The sequence below is a fragment of the Oryza glaberrima genome, chromosome 4 (assembly GCF_000147395.1).
Source record: "Oryza glaberrima chromosome 4, OglaRS2, whole genome shotgun sequence".
NCBI classification, from domain to species: Eukaryota; Viridiplantae; Streptophyta; class Magnoliopsida; order Poales; family Poaceae; genus Oryza; species Oryza glaberrima.
In genome coordinates, this window is record NC_068329.1 from 11,426,568 (window position 1) to 11,444,423 (window position 17,856).

Sequence of the window (17,856 nt, forward strand, 5' to 3'; positions counted from 1 at the left end):
TTGAACCAATATAAACATCTATGTCAGCATCTCTTCTTGATTTTGTGCACCATATAAATTATATTGCTGATTATAAGAATTGACATGTATATATTGTAATTGGAAAATATAGTTGATATATTTTAGAAACCATGTCATTATCAAAAACATCAAAATTTATGAAACTGGAGGGAGAGGGAGTATGTTGAACTAATTAATGGGGCTATAATTAGTACTATCTCCACCGTCTTGAAATAGCATTTTCTAGTCACTATTTATATCTGACTTTGGTCACATATTTTTACCGTGAATTTTATAAAAGTCAGTTGGGATTGGCTGCAGTACTACATCTGCGGTAGCTACCGCTGACATATGAAACCGGATCAACCTATCGATCACTGCTACTAGTGCAAAACTATTGAGGTTCTTCGTCCGGTCAGTGTGTTATGTAATAAATGTGACCATACAATTTTCATTCATCGCAACCTAATCATTTACGTTAGTTTTTCAAAAAAAACTAATTCAATTAAAAGTTATTGTGTTAAGGATTTCTTTAGAAAATAAAATATTGACCAATGTACCATTCACTCTAAATTAATTAAGCTAGTTGGGCCGCGCCATCCATGCGAGGATCTACATACAGATTCCACAAAGAGGTCAGAGAAAGTCGCGATTGGGCCATGAAATCGATCAGTCACACATATATCGTAGTAGTCAATCACGAAAGTGAAAAAGTCTAATTATTCAGGACGGCCGTGGCAAGTGATTTTATTTATATATATAAGTCAAGAATTATAAAAGGGCATCAGCCTTATTAATTTAGTCATGAAGTATATGTAGGATTTTCAGCAAAGGGGACTTGATGCGCCACCTTCTTCTCCTGTCGCTGCCGAAAGCGGGAACAATTTTGGAAGTCATTCTATATTTTTACCGTCCAAACGGTTACAGGGCCTTAATTTCGGCTAGGTTCAGTGGACATGAACATCGATGATGGCAAAGCTCTGATGCACCAGAGATAACCCGGGAAGCCTCGTCTTTTCGCTCATGCTTATGTTTATCGGTCAAAATTTAAAATTTTCAATCTTAAATTTAGAACTGATTTTGGAGTTTATTTATCAAAGTTTGTTTTTCAGCCGATGCTTTTAGATCGATAAGAACACGTATATAAAAGTTTTATTCATAAACGGTTTATAAATATGTCGTTTAGCTTATTCCACCAAACATTTAAATGATAGGATCATAGGCCTGCTTAGAAGCCAAAAAAAAAAAAACAGAAGTAGCCCAACACCAGTGTAAATTCCAGCAAATTCCAGCATGTGCGTCGGTGTGGTTAGATGGATGGAGTGATAGGAAAGAGATTTCGAGTCTCCCATCGTAAATTCTGAAAGATGCACGAATTAAGTATCAAAATTTAAAATGCCAACTTACCAGGTGGCAGGATGGATGGATCATTGCTAGTCGTCTGGACGGCTGCTTGTCCAAAACATCAACAGCTTGCTTAGCTAGTGTTTTATCCTCAATTCAAAGTTTGAATGAAAATGGTCGGTAATCTTCTATTATCTATTATATACTAAAAATCCGTTAAACTTTCTAAAAATGCTCTCAAAATGTCATGTGGCACTCTACAAACGCTCCTATGCCGCCATGTGGCATTATCTAATCTCACCGTCGATTTTCATTTAATTGTTGGTGGACCCATAATTTTAGACCATTAGATCATATCTATATCTATACGATTTTCATTTAAATTGATGGACCCATTAGTTTAGAATAATTAGGTGTATATACCTTCCCAGTATAAAAGGGAAAATATGTACCGTCGGCAAACAAAAATCATAAGTATGTACAGTACGTATGATTCAGAAAAAAAATAAAGCTTACGTTCTGTCCGTTCGCTGGAAGAAAGAGAAAAATCGGAAGGACAAAAATGCGTGTGTGATAAGTAAAAAAACGTACATAGTATAATCGGAAGAAAAATATAAAATATATTTTTCTATATAGCAAAAAAAAATCATATGTACGTATTACCATCCATCCATCTATTTATCTATTATATACTAAAAGTATATTAAACATCCTACAAACACTCCTAAACCGTCACATGGCACCCTATAAATACACTTAAGTCACAACGTGGCATTCTAATAAAATAGAAATCTAACCGTCGATCATCATTTAAATCGGTGGATCTATTATTCTATATCGTTAGATCTAAGATGAAACCAAAACCTCCCATGTCCCCATACCATGTAGCTCCCGGTTCCTTTCTGGTTTTCTTATGAGAACTTTCACGCAAATTTCTGGACATTGATTTTTTTTTTAGTAATCGATTCGGAACGGTCTAGCCGGCCAGAAACGGTAACGATATCATGATCAAATGCAGTAGCTACTAGGACTGCATGGTAACTACTGCACACAATCCAAGCCCTCCATGTCAAAATCTAACGGCCTAAAAGGATTCAGCACAGTAAAATCAGAACAGTTCCTTTCTACAGTAAATCGCTACAGTGTTTTGCTACAGTGCTTAGATATATCTGGAACGTCCATTTTGAATCATGTGATGCTAGTGTGACTGCTTATCTTGCAGTCACACTAGCTACTGCACCTGAATCGGATCCCGTGTGATCCACCAACGCATATATATTACCATGTGAAATTAATGCAGGAAATATATATTAGTAGCTTGCGGTCTGTAATTTTTTTGGAGTAGCTAGATGATGAACTAATTAACCAGGTGAATTAATCTGAAATTCACAGGTGATAGGGAATTTAACCTTGTGTCTGATACTCTGCAATATCATCAATTTACATTCATGGATATGATCCAACATTCCAACTCCTGGTTCAGACTTCAGATTCAGAGTACCACGCAAGAGAGCTGTACAGAAAATAGTAGACTAAAATCGCAATTTGGCTCTAAATTATGTGGGCTAAGGCTGCTTCCATTTCAAAAGTCTCTTGTTTTATGCAAGCACGCTTTTTGAATGGTGACTTTTTCTAGAAAAATCTATAAAAAGGTTTCTTTAAAAAAATTATATTAATCTATTTTCTAAGTTTTAAATAATTAATACCCAATTAATTATAAACTAAACGCTCACCTCATTTTTTATATTCTCAATCTTCTTGTTCCCGTTTATCTCAAACACCCTAAGGTCCCGCTTCTCTTTCCGTTTTCTTTTTTAAGATGCCACTTCTCTTTTCTTTTGAACAGGAGATCATTGCCGCATTTCTACTTTTCAGTTTCCACATTGACAAAATCAAGGGACCCCTCACAATCAGATTAATTCAAACCATGCATGGTCCTTCATATCTTTCTAATTATAAATCTTGAAATAAAACTAGTTGATATCTAAGTACGTACTATGTCTGTCCCATAATAATTATATTTATAGGATTTAAATTTGTCCCAAAATAATTATCACAATAGAGTACTAATGGTCTCATTAATCACTTTATATTTAAATTTATTTCTATTTTACCCTCAACTACTCTTCTACTCTTACCTATACACCATTTAATAAGGGGTATCATAGTATTTTTTTCTCGAACCTTAATATGCACTAAACAACCTAGAATATAATTATTTTAGGACGGAGGTAGGACCCTTTAACTATGGACAAATTAGGGTTATATATGTTATGCAGAATTATTAAAAATAAGGTTCGAATTTTACACTACATTTTCGAATTTTACACTACATTTAAATACCATTGAATGTTTCCGGATCATAAATTTATATCATTCCGTCCAATTCCACCGTCACTTTTATCAAAGCAAACCTTTTTGCCCCTTTCTTGCCATCCATCTGTGCAGAGGTTCTTGAACCAATTTTGTCTATTTGTTTTTTTCTCCGGCGATAAAAACTTTTATGGCCGGCGATAAAAACATACAAAGAGCAGTACTGGAAGCAGAGCAGTTGCAGTTCCTATTGATATCGTTCTCGCCACTAGCAATAATGAAGAGAAAGTAGTTAACGTGGTTATTCACAGGAACTAACGAGCATTTGCTGGATGCACTCCCGAAAACCGATTCATCTCCCGACGTATTCATCATGAAGCTTGAGGTTCCGGATCCCTTTTGTCCCAACTACGTGTGCAACTGTGCACGCACTTGTTAGGATGAGATCACCGAAGCAGCAACAACATATGGATGCAAAGGTCTATGTCTGTGTTTTTCTCGAGACTGTGATCTAACCACTTGGGTTCTGATTTGATTTTATAGGGTAAACCAACAATTTGAATAGTCCTAGAAATAGGTAGAGCGACGAATATTTTTTACTCTTGCAACACCCATCCATTTCAACTATGTGTTTACGTCAGTTTAAGTAACAGCCGAAGACAAAGGGCAAGGGTCGCTTCCGTTTACTAGTTATGCAATATAAACCACATTGTTTACTTCAAAACTATAAACAGTTCGGTTACTCCAACACAAACAGTTGTGCAATATAAACGATATTGTTTACTCCAAAAAACCAACCAATTGTGTAAATTCGTTTTGTCCATCACAAACTGTGCGAACGAGCGCGTGTGCTTTAATTTCCTCTTGTCTCTCTTCAACTTTACAATTGGTGTAAATAATTTCCACCATCGAAGTTGATTAATCTATCTCGATTTCCCATGTGGAACGAAAACACACGTGACTTGTAAGATTTAATAGGATTTGGATTTTTTTATTTAATTTAAATAGGCCAATATCCAATTAAATATAACAAAAAAACCACCTTGAATAGTAAAATCACCATCCAAAACGCATTTGGGGTCGTGTGGTGTAACTAAATTGATGGGAAATATTTCTCAAAAAATATAATTGATTGGAAATAGTAACTAGTTTTGAAGTTGATGGTGCTAATAATAAGAGGTTTAAAATGTGCTGAATCATTTTGCGCTCTAGTCAAGCAAAAATTAACAGATTTTCAAGAGATTGAATTAAATCTGTACTGGAAACGGAAGGCAAACGATAAACAATGACCTTAACAGAATAACTGTGACTTTAAAGTTTGAATGTTTGACTACATGAGGAATAGGGATGGAATACGAGTACACCCGTCCTGGGTAAATTCACTGTCGCATTCAAGTTAGGTTGGTGACGTCATCCAACTAATGACGCTATATAATACTGTCTATTTCAATAAACACAAACAAACACATGAGTACATTTAGCAAGCTCCAGAAAAGTGTTTAAGTCATGGTACGACTTACGAGTCACAACACGCTGTATTGTGTCCAGGCATCTCACTATGTAATTATTTTTGGTTAAAATATTCTGAAATTGTGAATCACAACTTTGAGTTAATTTTCAGTTACAACTTTAGATTTTTATTGAGAACTTGAATATTTTAGTACTCTGTTTTATAAAATGTTCTCAAGTCTCAAATTCTAACTTTCTGAAAATTTCCGAAGTGTTTTTTGGCATGTGCTGAACTGTCATATTATATCTTCCAATTTTTTCGCACACTGTGTCTGAATGACAGATATTTACTACTACATCAGTCCAAAAATAAGTTTATTTCTATCATCTAACCTACCTACCTTTAGCTCGTAAATTGATGAGTTTTATTTGTTAAGTTCTCCTTGCTAACCTCTTACATACCTAACCATAAATACCACTATTTTCCTGTTGTTATATATCATGCGTTGCAACAGGATATGATATACGTGTGGTTCAATTTTATACCCTCGAAACAGGATTTAGAGAACATGGTTCAGTTCTTTTTTTAATGCACCGGTTTTTCGAAGTATATGTGAGATTGGGAGAGGGAAGGAAAGGAGTGGGGAACATGGTACAGTTTTTTCCATTGGTTAATTTTTTTGGATGCATGGTTTTTTATATGGGATTGGAGGACGACTATGCTTTGCAACAGATCAAAATTATGGGGTTTATCTTTTCTTCTATCCTGTTTTTCAGGTTGATTTTCGTGTGAAATAATGATTTTTGAGGGAGGTAGTTTTTTATGTGGGGAGGGACGAGGACTTCACTTTTAAGTAGTGAAACAGATGAGCGGTACTTCTCTATTTACCCTCCACCTTGTTTTAACACCTAAGGCTAAAAATAGATTTATTTTGACTTGGAGTGAGAACTTTGAATTTTTTTTGTATTTTAACATAGGTGAATTTTCATCTTTTTTTTGTGTAAATATCATTTTATATTGGCAACTAATATCATTTTCAATAGGAAAAAGTTCAAATTACCCCTGAAATATTTGGTGAATACGAAATCACTCGCGCGCCGGCGGAGGCCGAGGAGGAGCGGCGGCGGATATGGGGCTCCTCCACATGCCGGCGGAGGCCGAGGAGGTGAAGCGCAAGCCAATTGAGGCCTAGGAGGAGCGGCAGCAGCTGTGAGCATCTTTGAGCGCAAGAAAGCTTGAGACGGAGGTGGACTTGTCGTTGGCTGCACGTGAGGTTCGATTCCCCCGATGTTGCAGCCACCTCCGCACAAGCTCTGACATTGGCCGCTGGATTCAATGACCCAATTGGCACCATCCTCATCAGCGAGGACGATGACTCCCGCATGAAGCGCACCCCTGTCCCGGTTGCTCCCACCTCAACTCGAGTTGACGGTGGCATCGGTGTATGCGCCGCCACTGCCTCCAAAGAGAGCCGGGGAGGAAGATTGGCTTAAGGGAGATAGATGACAAGTGGGTCCATATTTATTTTCTTTGTTGATTGGATTGTCATGTTGACTTCACGCGTGTAAGTTCTTGATCAAAATCGCCCAAAACAACGATAGAGGGTAATTTATTCAGTATGAATAATTGAGAGCGTAAAAGTCTAGTATTTGAGTTCAAGGGGTAATTCGTGTTAGAATATATAAGCACATGTAGATTTAATTTATTCCATAAATAAATCATGACATTGAACATGTATACTGCATAATCGCATCATACGATCTATGCATGTAAACTAGACAGAGCAGATCGAATATACAAAATATGATGAATGCGTACCGAGGGTTTTGGAGCTGCACAGCAGGACGAATTCACAGTACCGGACACGTATACTAGCATAATCGCATCATACGATCTATAATGTAAACTACCAGAGCAGATCGAATATACAAAACATGATGAATGCGTACCGAGGGTTCTGGAGCTGCACAGCAGGAAGAATTCACAGTATCGGACATTGACGACGGCGCCGTGGTCGACAAATAGCAAGCAGTCGTGTGAAGCACTTCCACACCCTGTAACCGAATCGAATAAGTCACGCGTAACTTATCTGGACTCCATCGCGGCCTAGCCAGGTGAGACGAGCGAGCACGTGTGTTTCTCTTGTTCTCTTCACCACACGTGTCTCAAGTGATTAGGAGAGCACCCTCTTCTATAAGGAGGTCTACATCTCCTATAACAGACAAGGTGGTACTAAGCATCCTATGCACGCTATCCCGTGATGTATGTTTTTGTGATTTTCTAAAGAATTGATCTTCAAATAGTATAAGACTCATTCATTATTTCGAACAATTCACACTCACCCAATAGTTCATTCAGAGAGGTAATTCACACATTTTCGTTTTCATTAAGCTGGACCACCTTATTATTCATCAATATTAATAGCTACATACACAAGTCAGCGTACTCAATATTTCCAAAATACTTAAACCTATCATCCAGCCACTAAATCGTTGCCTCGCAAGAAAACAACCACCTCCATCACGTAGTGGGGTGTCGCAAAAATGACAACAACAACATCACCAAGCATACATAAAAATGCGCTTTATTGCGAATGAGACTAGGTAAAGTAGGTGGCCAAAACGCATGATTCCATATATCTATCCAGCTCATAACTAATAGCTCATGGAGCTCAACGGACTGCCGGTCGCCACAAGCTGGGAGAGAGCAGCCTCCACCATCTGCTTCATTTGGACACTATCCATGTGATCTACCTGAAATTTGAAACAACTTTATTCAGCCAAAACCCCAAAATTAACAATGCTAAGGTTTTGTTCTTTTGAAGAGGTTGGGAACCCCTTCCCTCCGCACATAAAATAGAGTAATAGATTAACGCATGATTAATTAAATATATTTTAAAAATCTTAAAAAATATATTTGTATGATTTATTTAAAACAATTTTTGTATGATTTCTTTTAAAAATTTAACAGTTTAAGAAACATGCACGTGGAAGTCAACAACCTAACTCAGCCTCAATCCCAAAAAAAAAAAAAGAAAAAAACTAACTCAGCCTCAATAATGTGTATCAAACACCTAATTTCTAGAAGAGGACAAAACACAGAACATCCCCCAAAAACTGTTGTCTCCACGTCTGTAATCAAATCAGCTAAAAGAAAAGTGCGGAATTTCACGTCACAACAAATAAAAAAACGAGGGAAAAAAAATCATCTCTCGTGCAATCGAACACGTGCCAATCGTTTTCCATGGCTTCCCCCAACCAAAACATGCACGTGATGTGACGCCCATGTAGATGTAGTGCTCCCGTTTGCCCCCCCAAAAATTAATTCATTAATTATCATCTGAAGCACGTGCGCGATCCATCCATCCATCGAATTGTTCGATTTCTCCCTCGTGCGCGTCCGATTAATCCCATGTGGTTTTCAATCGCTTTTTGCAATCGAACAGAAGAAGAAGAAGAATCAGGTGGATTCGTAAAAGCGGGGAGAAGGGGATTTTTCTGATGCTTTGAGATTCGGGACGGTCGTCGCTTGGTGAGGATTTGATTTGCCTAACATAAGACGCCGCAAAGGGAGCAGCGTGTGATTGCAACGTTATTTTTCTACCTAAAAATGGAAGTAAAATGTACTACTGCGTGTGAATGGTCAAAGTCAAACTTGGAAGGTCAAACCAAGGAAAGGAAGAGGAGCTCAGTGACCGCGCGTGACGTCAGCAATGGAGATGGAGATGGAGATGGAGATTGTATTATACCTCGACGAAGAGGGTGTGCATGAGGCAGCCGGCGACGGAGGTGATGTTGGCGGTGATGACGCGGAGGCGGAGCTCCTCGAGGGCGCGGCACACGCGGGCCATGGCGTCGCGGCGCTTGCTGCACGTCACGCTCACCACCAGCACCCTGTCGCCCACCTCCGACACGCGCAGCTCCTGGATCTCCACCGGCGGCGCCGGCGCCGCCGCGGCGAGCAGGGCGTCGTTGATGGACGAGACGGACAGCGCCCGCTTCACCTTCTTCGTCCGCTCCGCCGCCGCCGCCGCCGACGAGGAGGGGTGGTGGCCGTACTCGTATTCCTCGTCCGCGCCGAGGCCAGCGAACGGGTTCGCCGCGGCCGGGGCGGCGCTCGCCGCGGCGGCGGACTCGAGCGCGGCAACCTCCCGGAGCATCTGCTGCTCCTCCGCCTGCAGGCGCTGGATGTACTCGATCGCGTCCTTGACGATCGACGCCTTGTCCATCTGCGCCAACCACCGACGAGCAGTCAGCAATGTCGCCGTCGCCGGCCGGCTGGCCGCCATGGATGAACTGTTAAGCTCCTCTCCCTTACCTTGGTGATGTTGGGCACGACGCTGCGGAGCGCGTAGAGCTTCTCGTTGAGCTTGCGGCGGCGGTCGCGCTCCATGAGGATGTTCTTGTTCGCGCCACCGGCGTCGTCGCCACCACCGCCGCCGCCGGCCATCATCATCGTCATCATCCCGCCACCGCTACCCGCCACCGCGGCGGCGGCGTCCCCGCCCACGGCCGCCGGCGCCGGCGCCGACGACGAGTGCGACCCGTCCGGCGAGCTCGACTCGTAGTTGGAGTCATCCTGCGTCGGCAGGTACATGCTGCAACCAAACACCATGTCAGCAACAACAATGGCGGATCGGCGGCGGCGGCGAGGCGGAGGCGCACCTGTCGAGCTCCTCGGACTCGAGGTAGCGCTGCGTCTCCCAGTAGTAGGCGAAGCTCTCGCCCATGGCCATCTCGGCGTCCATGGCGCTTGCTCTGCTTCGCGTTTGCTCTGCTTCGAGTTCGAGGTTGGCTTGTGTCTCTCTCCGACTCCGAGCTCACTTGTCTCTCTCCGAGTCGCCGAGCCAATATATACTGGGAGAGGGGTGAGGCTGGCAGGTGGGGCCCACGGGGGGGGACGCGCACACCCACACCTGGACACGGACGCGTCTGGTCTCCGGGACCGCGTGGCGACCAGGCGGAAAACGTGCGGGAATTCAACCGCGGGTGGGCCCGCCGAGCCAGGCACGCGAGGACAACGTGCGCGTGCGCGAGCCCGGCCGATTGATGCCTCCGGCCACCACTGATTATTATCACTTCGTTTTTTTAATGTGGCGATCACATGTTAATTACTGCTACGCACGCTACTACTTCTGTTGTGTATTTGATCTGCTAGGCCTTAGTTTAGGTCCCCATCGGATGGCCTATTCAGCCAAAAGAAAAACCAAAATTTGAATTTTCAAACTTAATTTTAGTATTGATTTTGAGATATTTTTAACGTAGTTTCTTTTTCAGCATTGACATTTAAGTCACCGATAACACATATATAAAAGTTTTACCTACAAATTTATTTTTATTCTCTAATAAATCGTTTTGGCTTATTACGAAAAAAGCCAAACGATGAGGCAGTTAAATCCCACCTAAAAATTTTACATCCTGTCACATCAAACGTCTGAACACTTGCATAAAGTATTAAATATAGTTTTAAAAAAATAATTGCACGGATTGCGACTAATTTGCGAAACGGATCTTTTGAGCCTAATTGCTCCATGATTTGATAATATCGTGCTACAGTACACATTTACTAATGACAGATTAATTAGGCTTAATAAATTCTTCTCGTGGTTTACTGACGGATTCTGTAATTAGTTTTATTATTAGTGCCAAACACTCTATACGACACCCTATATAATATCTGATGTGACATGCCAAACCTTTACATCCCTGGATCTAAACACCCCCTTAGTAACCTTTTCATAAAACACACCACAAACGCGTACACTAATTCATATAAATGTGCGTCTGTTCTAATAAGCAATCTACAAAATATTAAAGCGATATATCTTGAAATTGATGAGGTTATAAGAAACGTCTTACTGATGTTGATGGGTAGAAAGAATACATATATGATGGTTATGACTTAATTCTGATTCCACCATAAGTGGTTGAGTTTGTTACTCTGTTTTTCCAACTAATCTCTTTTATTTTCCGCGCGTAAGCTTTTTAAATTACTTAACGATGCATTATTTGTAAAAAAAATATACAAAAACTGTTTTAAAAAATCATATTGATTTATTTTTTAAAAAAGTTAGCTAATATTTAATTAATCATGCGTTAATTGATAGTTTCGTTTCACATACACTGCAGAGTACTTCCTTCATCCTATTAAAAAACAAGCTAATACCGGATGTAACATATCCTATTACAATGAATCTAGACATATATTCGTCCAGATTCACAGTATTAGAATATGTTACATTCGGTTCTAGATTCGTTTTTTTATGGGACGGAGGGAGTAGCTGGGAACCCTAGGAACGAACACAGCCTTTATGGAGTACTCCTACTCAGTAAGCACTCTCGTAATGACTTTGGTTATGCTAATTAATCGCGTGTTAATTACACAGGACAGGACGGGAAGCGATGTCGCTGTCCTTGTGTTGGGCATTGATGGTGTACGCGTGTGGACGTGGAGAAAGCGAGTCTGATCCGAGTAAACGACGCTGTGGATGGGGTTTGGCTCGCACCATGTGCCTGCCCCCATTTTGGTGATGAATTTTCTCATCTCCATTTTTAATGTCTTTATTTTTTGTTCCTTTTGGTCCAGTATTCAGATAGAGATTTTTATTTTGTTTGTTTTTGGAGGAGGGGACACCTGGAATTAATTGCGAATGTGGCGCGATGGACCATCTGAAAACTGAAATTACGTCATCCCTGGTTTCGTCACCCTTTACACTTCGCCGTCGAGCAATTGTTGTCTTTGGGTTCGCTATCGAGATAAAATGTGGAGAGAGAGAGAGTAGATTCTACTCATTTATCGTTGTTAGTTATCTCTTCCTATCATAAAGACATCACACATGTATTGGCGGATTCATCGCCTGGGCACCCGACCATTCGAGGTTACTGGCAAAATCTCCATGAAATCTCTGTCTTCTTGAAAGTATTGAAGATAGAATTTCGCAGCAAATAAAACTTGTAGCAAAAATTGCTAATATTTAAAAATGTTCTGGATCTATCACTGAACAAAAACAAGTCTCATTACCAGTACACATCAACCAGCTATTAACCAGCAGAACATGCAATTTTTCTTTAGAAATTCACGACCTAACTTTCTTTCTTTTTGCATATATATATTTGCCACAAACCTATGAATATTTAACATTTCAGTTCAGATGAGACAACTCCCCTTCCACACAATAAAAAAAAAGTTTTCTTTTTTATACCAACCATTTGCCCAACTTGTCAAATTGATGCATTAAACAAGATTAGATCAACTAGTTGCCATATCTAGTGTGAGATTACAGTTATGGCATCAAAACCCAAACAAATAAATAATCTATTGGCATCTTCTTCTCTCTGCAGGACACCTGTTCCCAAGCACAATGCACTGCTAATTTTTGTTTGTTAATTTGGCATTGCTGCTACCCGATCTGGCAGTCCCCAGAAGGCATGGTCTCTGATGAGGTTTACACCCAATTAAGATATTAATTCTTCACCTAGCCATAGCTTGTAAAGTCAAATATGGATTACCTTTTTTTTTCTCTCCAATTTGCCAACAGGGATTAGAGAAAAATCCAAGCCATAAAACCTCATGTAGTGTCATCTGATTAGTTGGTTGATTTCTAAATCAAGCTTCAAGCACATAAATTAAGACCTTAACTACTAACTGGATCGAAAGAAGAAAGGGTTGATGACAATGGCTGTGTGATTAACTACTCAACAAATGATGTCTTCAGCCTAGATTTGCGGGTCTAGAAAAGGAATCCCTACTTTGCTATATGCATGTTGGATGTCTGAATGCTACGGCCAATCGCTAGCACGCATTTCTAAGATAATCCACATTGCATTTTATATACTTCCTCAATCCCAAAATATAAATCACATGTACTTGTAAAACACAGACAGGTTCACTGCAATAAATACAGTCATACAAGTAATAAGATCATAAAGATATTGAGGTAGACAATTTGAAACAAAAATAAAAGAAGAGGGAGGTGCTAGTTTAATTGTATACTATGCATGCACGCCTTGCATTATAAGACATGAAAAAATTGATTGTGTCTTATATTTTAGAATGGAGGGAATAAATGATAACGATTCAACATAGATAGATATGTAATGCAGTAGCATGTACTCCTTCGGTCACAAATATTTAATACCACTGACTTTAACATTTTGTGCTATTAAATAAATATATGTAATATATCATTTAATTTGTTGACTTCTTTTACCACAAATACTTTAAGCATGAGTTATATTTGTATATTTTTATATAAATATTTAAATAAGAGAAATGATCATACTCTATGGTTAAAATTAACTGCTTTTACCCTGTTTCGCAAAAGGAAGAAAAACTGTCAGTCTACTCAAGTACTCCGCACTAGTAAAGGAAGTCGCTTTGGACAGCGATACAGTTTTCAAAACACAACTTTGATTTTTTATTTCTATAAAAATATTTATTGAAAAGTGATATATGTATATTTTTATGAAAGTATTTTTCAAGACAAATATATTTATATAATTTTTATATTTTCAAACTCAACAACTTAAGAGTTATTAATGATTTATATTTTTAAGATTTGACTTAAATATTGTCCTTAACGACTTCTTTTATGAGTATGGAGGGAGTAATTTTACATTGCACTGGCTGATCTACGTACCAAATATTTTAACTGCAAAGGCAGTGTCCTTTTCAAAAAAACAAAAGCAAAGGCACTGTGAAATTTTTGTAAAAAAAAAAGATAGAGAAAACTAAGTTTGCCTCTCATGACATGCATGGGAAAGCGAACCTGTTGGTATCAAACTAATAACTCTGAAATCTGAACTCGGCCGCTTCGATCATCTCGTCCTACTTAATTATGAGTGCTCAACAAGCAACTACTAGTAAATTAATTAATACTGACAAAGAGTTCTTTAGAAATTATAATAAAATGTCAGCTTTCAGAAAATCCATTCATGTCTAGATCGATCAAGTTTCATTTTCCATGAGAAGCGACACAATAATTAAACTTCGCAACAGAAATAAATATGCTGCAATAGCTGAATTTTTTTCAAAAAAGAAAAACCATGGAGACCACTGTGAAATAAATATGATGCAGTAGCTGAATACTTTTTTTTTCAAAAAAAATACGATATATATGCCAGTAATTTTTGCAAAGGCACTGTAAGGCAGAATTAATTGTGCAAATTACGGTCACTTGCAGCATCACATCATAATACGAATATTTTCAAAAAAAAAACTCATAATACGAAGAGTAAACTCTTGAAACTGCATATTGTGTTGAAATGTCGATGTCCTTCGTTTGAGCTATCCGATTCCGAAAACTGTAATAATAATTAATGATTTATTATATAATTGTAACTTCGTTCATTCAATATGTCCAAGAGTCACGCGTGTGTCAACACAACTGAGATACATATTGATCCATTGCAAGTCTATCCTATATATGTTACGGGGATATATCCTATATACACAAATTTTTCGTGCACACCAACTAGCAAATGTTATATAAAATTTTAGAAAACATTGGACACATACTTTAAATAGTGTTATACATATCTGTGAAATCTTATGTTCAAATTCATTATATTTTAGTCGCAACAAAAAAGACAAAATTCCGATAGATTTTACCCTTAAAACTGTCAGATTTTTTACTTTTTTGTTACAGCTAAAATATAACGAATTTGAATAAAAGAGTTTGTAGATATGTGTAATACTATGAAGAGTATATGTTAGATTTTTTTAAAAAGTTTTCGTAATATTTACTTGTTGGTGTGCACGGGGAGTTTGTGTGCATAGGATATATTATATTCCCATTTGTTGTACACAGGTAGGGACATATATCCACCGTCTCAAGAAATTCTAATTTTAGCTACGAATTTCAACTAGGATTTTTTTTTAGGTAGTAGAGGTTAAATCGCCAGCAAAGTGAGTTTTCACTACAATAGTTGTAGTTTTATAAGTGATTCAAGTGCAACGTTCTACTACTTAAACTACTTTCCACTTCACATTCGAAAAAATTAATTAGTAATAGCTGTTGTCATCCATGACTCATGGTATCTTGGAACTGATCCAGCGATGGTGACGACAACTTTACATTACCAATATGTTGCCATAACATATACACGTACACCAAGAACAAGTTTCCACTTTCAGCTTCTATAAAACCACCACAGCAATGGTTCCATGCCCAGGTTTTGCGGTAGCTGTATCGTCAGCCCATTAATTAACAAATTTCCAACATAAGGGCAACTCGAATGTATTTGACTAACTAGTTCATAGATATGGGACCCACAGCTGGAAGTCTATAGTTATAGAAGCCACCACAATGTGAGTAATTAGAGTGGGTCCCACCAAAGGTAAAAAAAATTCAGCCACCCCTACAGCTGTGCTACTCTGGTTGCCCCCCATACATGTGTAACAGTTTGTTTAATATTTGTGAATAGTGCTATTGTTCAACTATGATATTTTATTATCTTATTGCCTACCCATAGTGCTATGGACAGCTTTTGCTATATCTTTGCTATAGACTACTTGCACAATGTGATTAGGTAGCTGAAAATAATATAATATTGTCTATGGACTACTTTTAGACAACATTTTAGACAACAATAGCAAGCTATAAGACAACTATAAACATATTTTAAAAAGATAAAGAAGAGAGAGAAGAGCATCGGGCTACTGATTTGTAGCCAGCTGCAGCACGGACTTCAAGACGTAATGTGTATATGACAGGTGGGACCAAGTATTAATAGTATAGTAAGCAACTATTGTAAAATTGGCTATTACATTGGTTATAAATGATTTGGAGCTAGTAGTGGGTTATACTATTAAACTTGCTCTTTTAAGCATCTACTTTGCTGGACATATACCTAATAATAAATATCCCACAAGCAACCCCCAAATATTTGGATACTTAATTGTTACAAGATGACAATATAATAGCTGAGTTTATAAATTAAAATCGATCTCTCGTCAACAAGAGGTTGGTTCACTGCACAGATATTTTGTTCAAGAATTCATCACCAAATAGATATATCATATATGGTATGAATTTTATACGTAGCAGCAAAGTATGACCGAACTTTGAACACAGCTGGGAAAGCACTTTCTGTATATATAGTAGTGAAGCGGTTAAATGACTGCACCCACTAGAATCACATTCTTGATACCCACAATTGGCACATATGTAGGTGCGGTTTTACAGGAAATTAAATAAAAGGTTTATGTATATATTATCAGAGCAAGTTTAATAGTGTAGCCCACTACTAACTCCAATTCATCTATAGCCAATCTAAAAGTCAATTCATACAATAGTTGCTTACTATACTATTAATATATGGTCCCACTTGTCATACACACATTGTGTCTTAGAGTCCATGCTGCAGCTGGCTACAGATCTGTAGCCCGCTGCTCTTCTCTCTCATCTTTTATCTCATTAAAATATGTTTATAGCTGGCTAATAATCTGCTATTGTACCTGCTCTCAGTGTCAATCTCTTGACCGTGTGTTAAAACAAGTTTTTTTTTAATTTAAACTACTACCAGAGACTTAGTAGTAATATATTAAAAGAATAAAAAGTATTAATTACAACAAAACCATAAAAATATAAAAGTTGTAACTAACTAGGCATAGAAGAGCTGAGAGCCTCATTCATCCTACAAACATGCAGCAGATCCTCATTCCTTCTACAAACATGCATGAGAGTATCATTCCCTGAATGCAACAAACCAACGATCTTCATTGTAACGCCCCGATTTTCGTTCGGGATTTAAAAATCATTTAATAATACATTTTCTAGAAATTAAATAAAAGTTAAAACATTTTAATCAAGTGAATTATTGAGGAAATTAAAATTTCCTTTAAAAATCATTGGCCGAGAATATTTTGTAATATTCTCTGTGCCCTAAAATATTCTCTGAAATTTCCCGTGAATTTTCGGAGCTCAAGAAATAATTTTAATAGCACAAAGATCATTTAATCAATTAATTAAAAAGAAAAAAAATAAAATCTCCCATCTTCCTCTTGGGCCATTTTCGGCCCAAGATCTTTTCCCCCTCCTTGGCCCGCTCGCCCCTCTCTCCTTCCCTCCTCCCTCTCGGGCCGACCCCTCCCTTCTCGGCCCGATCAATTTCCCCTCGTGCAAAGTCTAAATAACCCCCTGGCTCTCCTCCCTCTCTCTCTCCCAGACAGGTGGGCCCGACGACCCCACCTGTCAGGTCCTTCCTCTACCTTCGGCCTCCAGAGCCGAAACCGCCATTGCCGCCCACGTCGCCGCCGATTCCAGCTCCTCCCGCTCGCGCCCTCGCGCCCAAACCGCATAAAATCGGTTCCCCTCCACCTCCTCCACCAAATCCCCCACTTTTCCCTAATTTTTGGCGCCAAATCGAGCCCCACTTCGCCCACGATGTCGCCCACGTCGCCGGCCGTTGCCGCTTCAAATCCGCCACGTCCGGCCACGATTTCTCCTCCCCGAGCCTATAAAAAGCACCCTCGTGCCCTCCTCTTCCGTTTCCCTCTCCTCCCCGAGCTCCTCGTTACCTCTCCCGTGCTCCCCGCGCAAGCCCGCGCTCTGCCGCTTTCCAGCGAGCTCCGGCTGCACGCCGCCGTCGCCGTAGCCACCGCCGCGCTGCGCCGCTTACACCGCCGGCTTCACCATGCCTCGCCGCACACCGGCCACCGCTCCATTTGCACAAACCTCCGCTGAAACTCCCCTTCCACCATGCACCCGAGTCGCCACCACCCTAAACCGCCTCCAGCCGCATGTCGTC

The 17,856-nt window shown here is 39.4% G+C and overlaps 1 protein-coding gene across 1 annotated transcript; it reads right to left on the bottom strand.

Moving 5' to 3' along the window:
- Positions 1-7,454: 7,454 nt before the first annotated feature.
- On the bottom strand, positions 7,455-9,926 carry LOC127769790 (transcription factor BHLH6). Its single transcript, XM_052295425.1, has 4 exons — positions 9,772-9,926; positions 9,425-9,704; positions 8,856-9,335; positions 7,455-7,860 (listed from the first exon to the last, which is right to left on the bottom strand). Exons 1-4 carry the CDS (start codon positions 9,852-9,854, stop codon positions 7,762-7,764), a joined length of 942 nt encoding a protein of 313 aa, XP_052151385.1. The 5' UTR covers positions 9,855-9,926; the 3' UTR covers positions 7,455-7,761.
- Positions 9,927-17,856: the final 7,930 nt, after the last annotated feature.

Bases quoted from the DNA above. Each gene is read 5' to 3' on its own strand.
- LOC127769790 (XM_052295425.1), bottom strand. From the start codon at position 9,854: ATGGACGCCGAGATGGCCATGGGCGAGAGCTTCGCCTACTACTGGGAG. The intron at 9,705-9,771 runs GTGCGCCTCCGC...GTTTGGTTGCAG, and splicing joins GAGTCCGAGGAGCTCGACAG to CATGTACCTGCCGACGCAGG. The intron at 9,336-9,424 runs GTAAGGGAGAGG...TGGTTGGCGCAG, and splicing joins TCGTGCCCAACATCACCAAG to ATGGACAAGGCGTCGATCGT.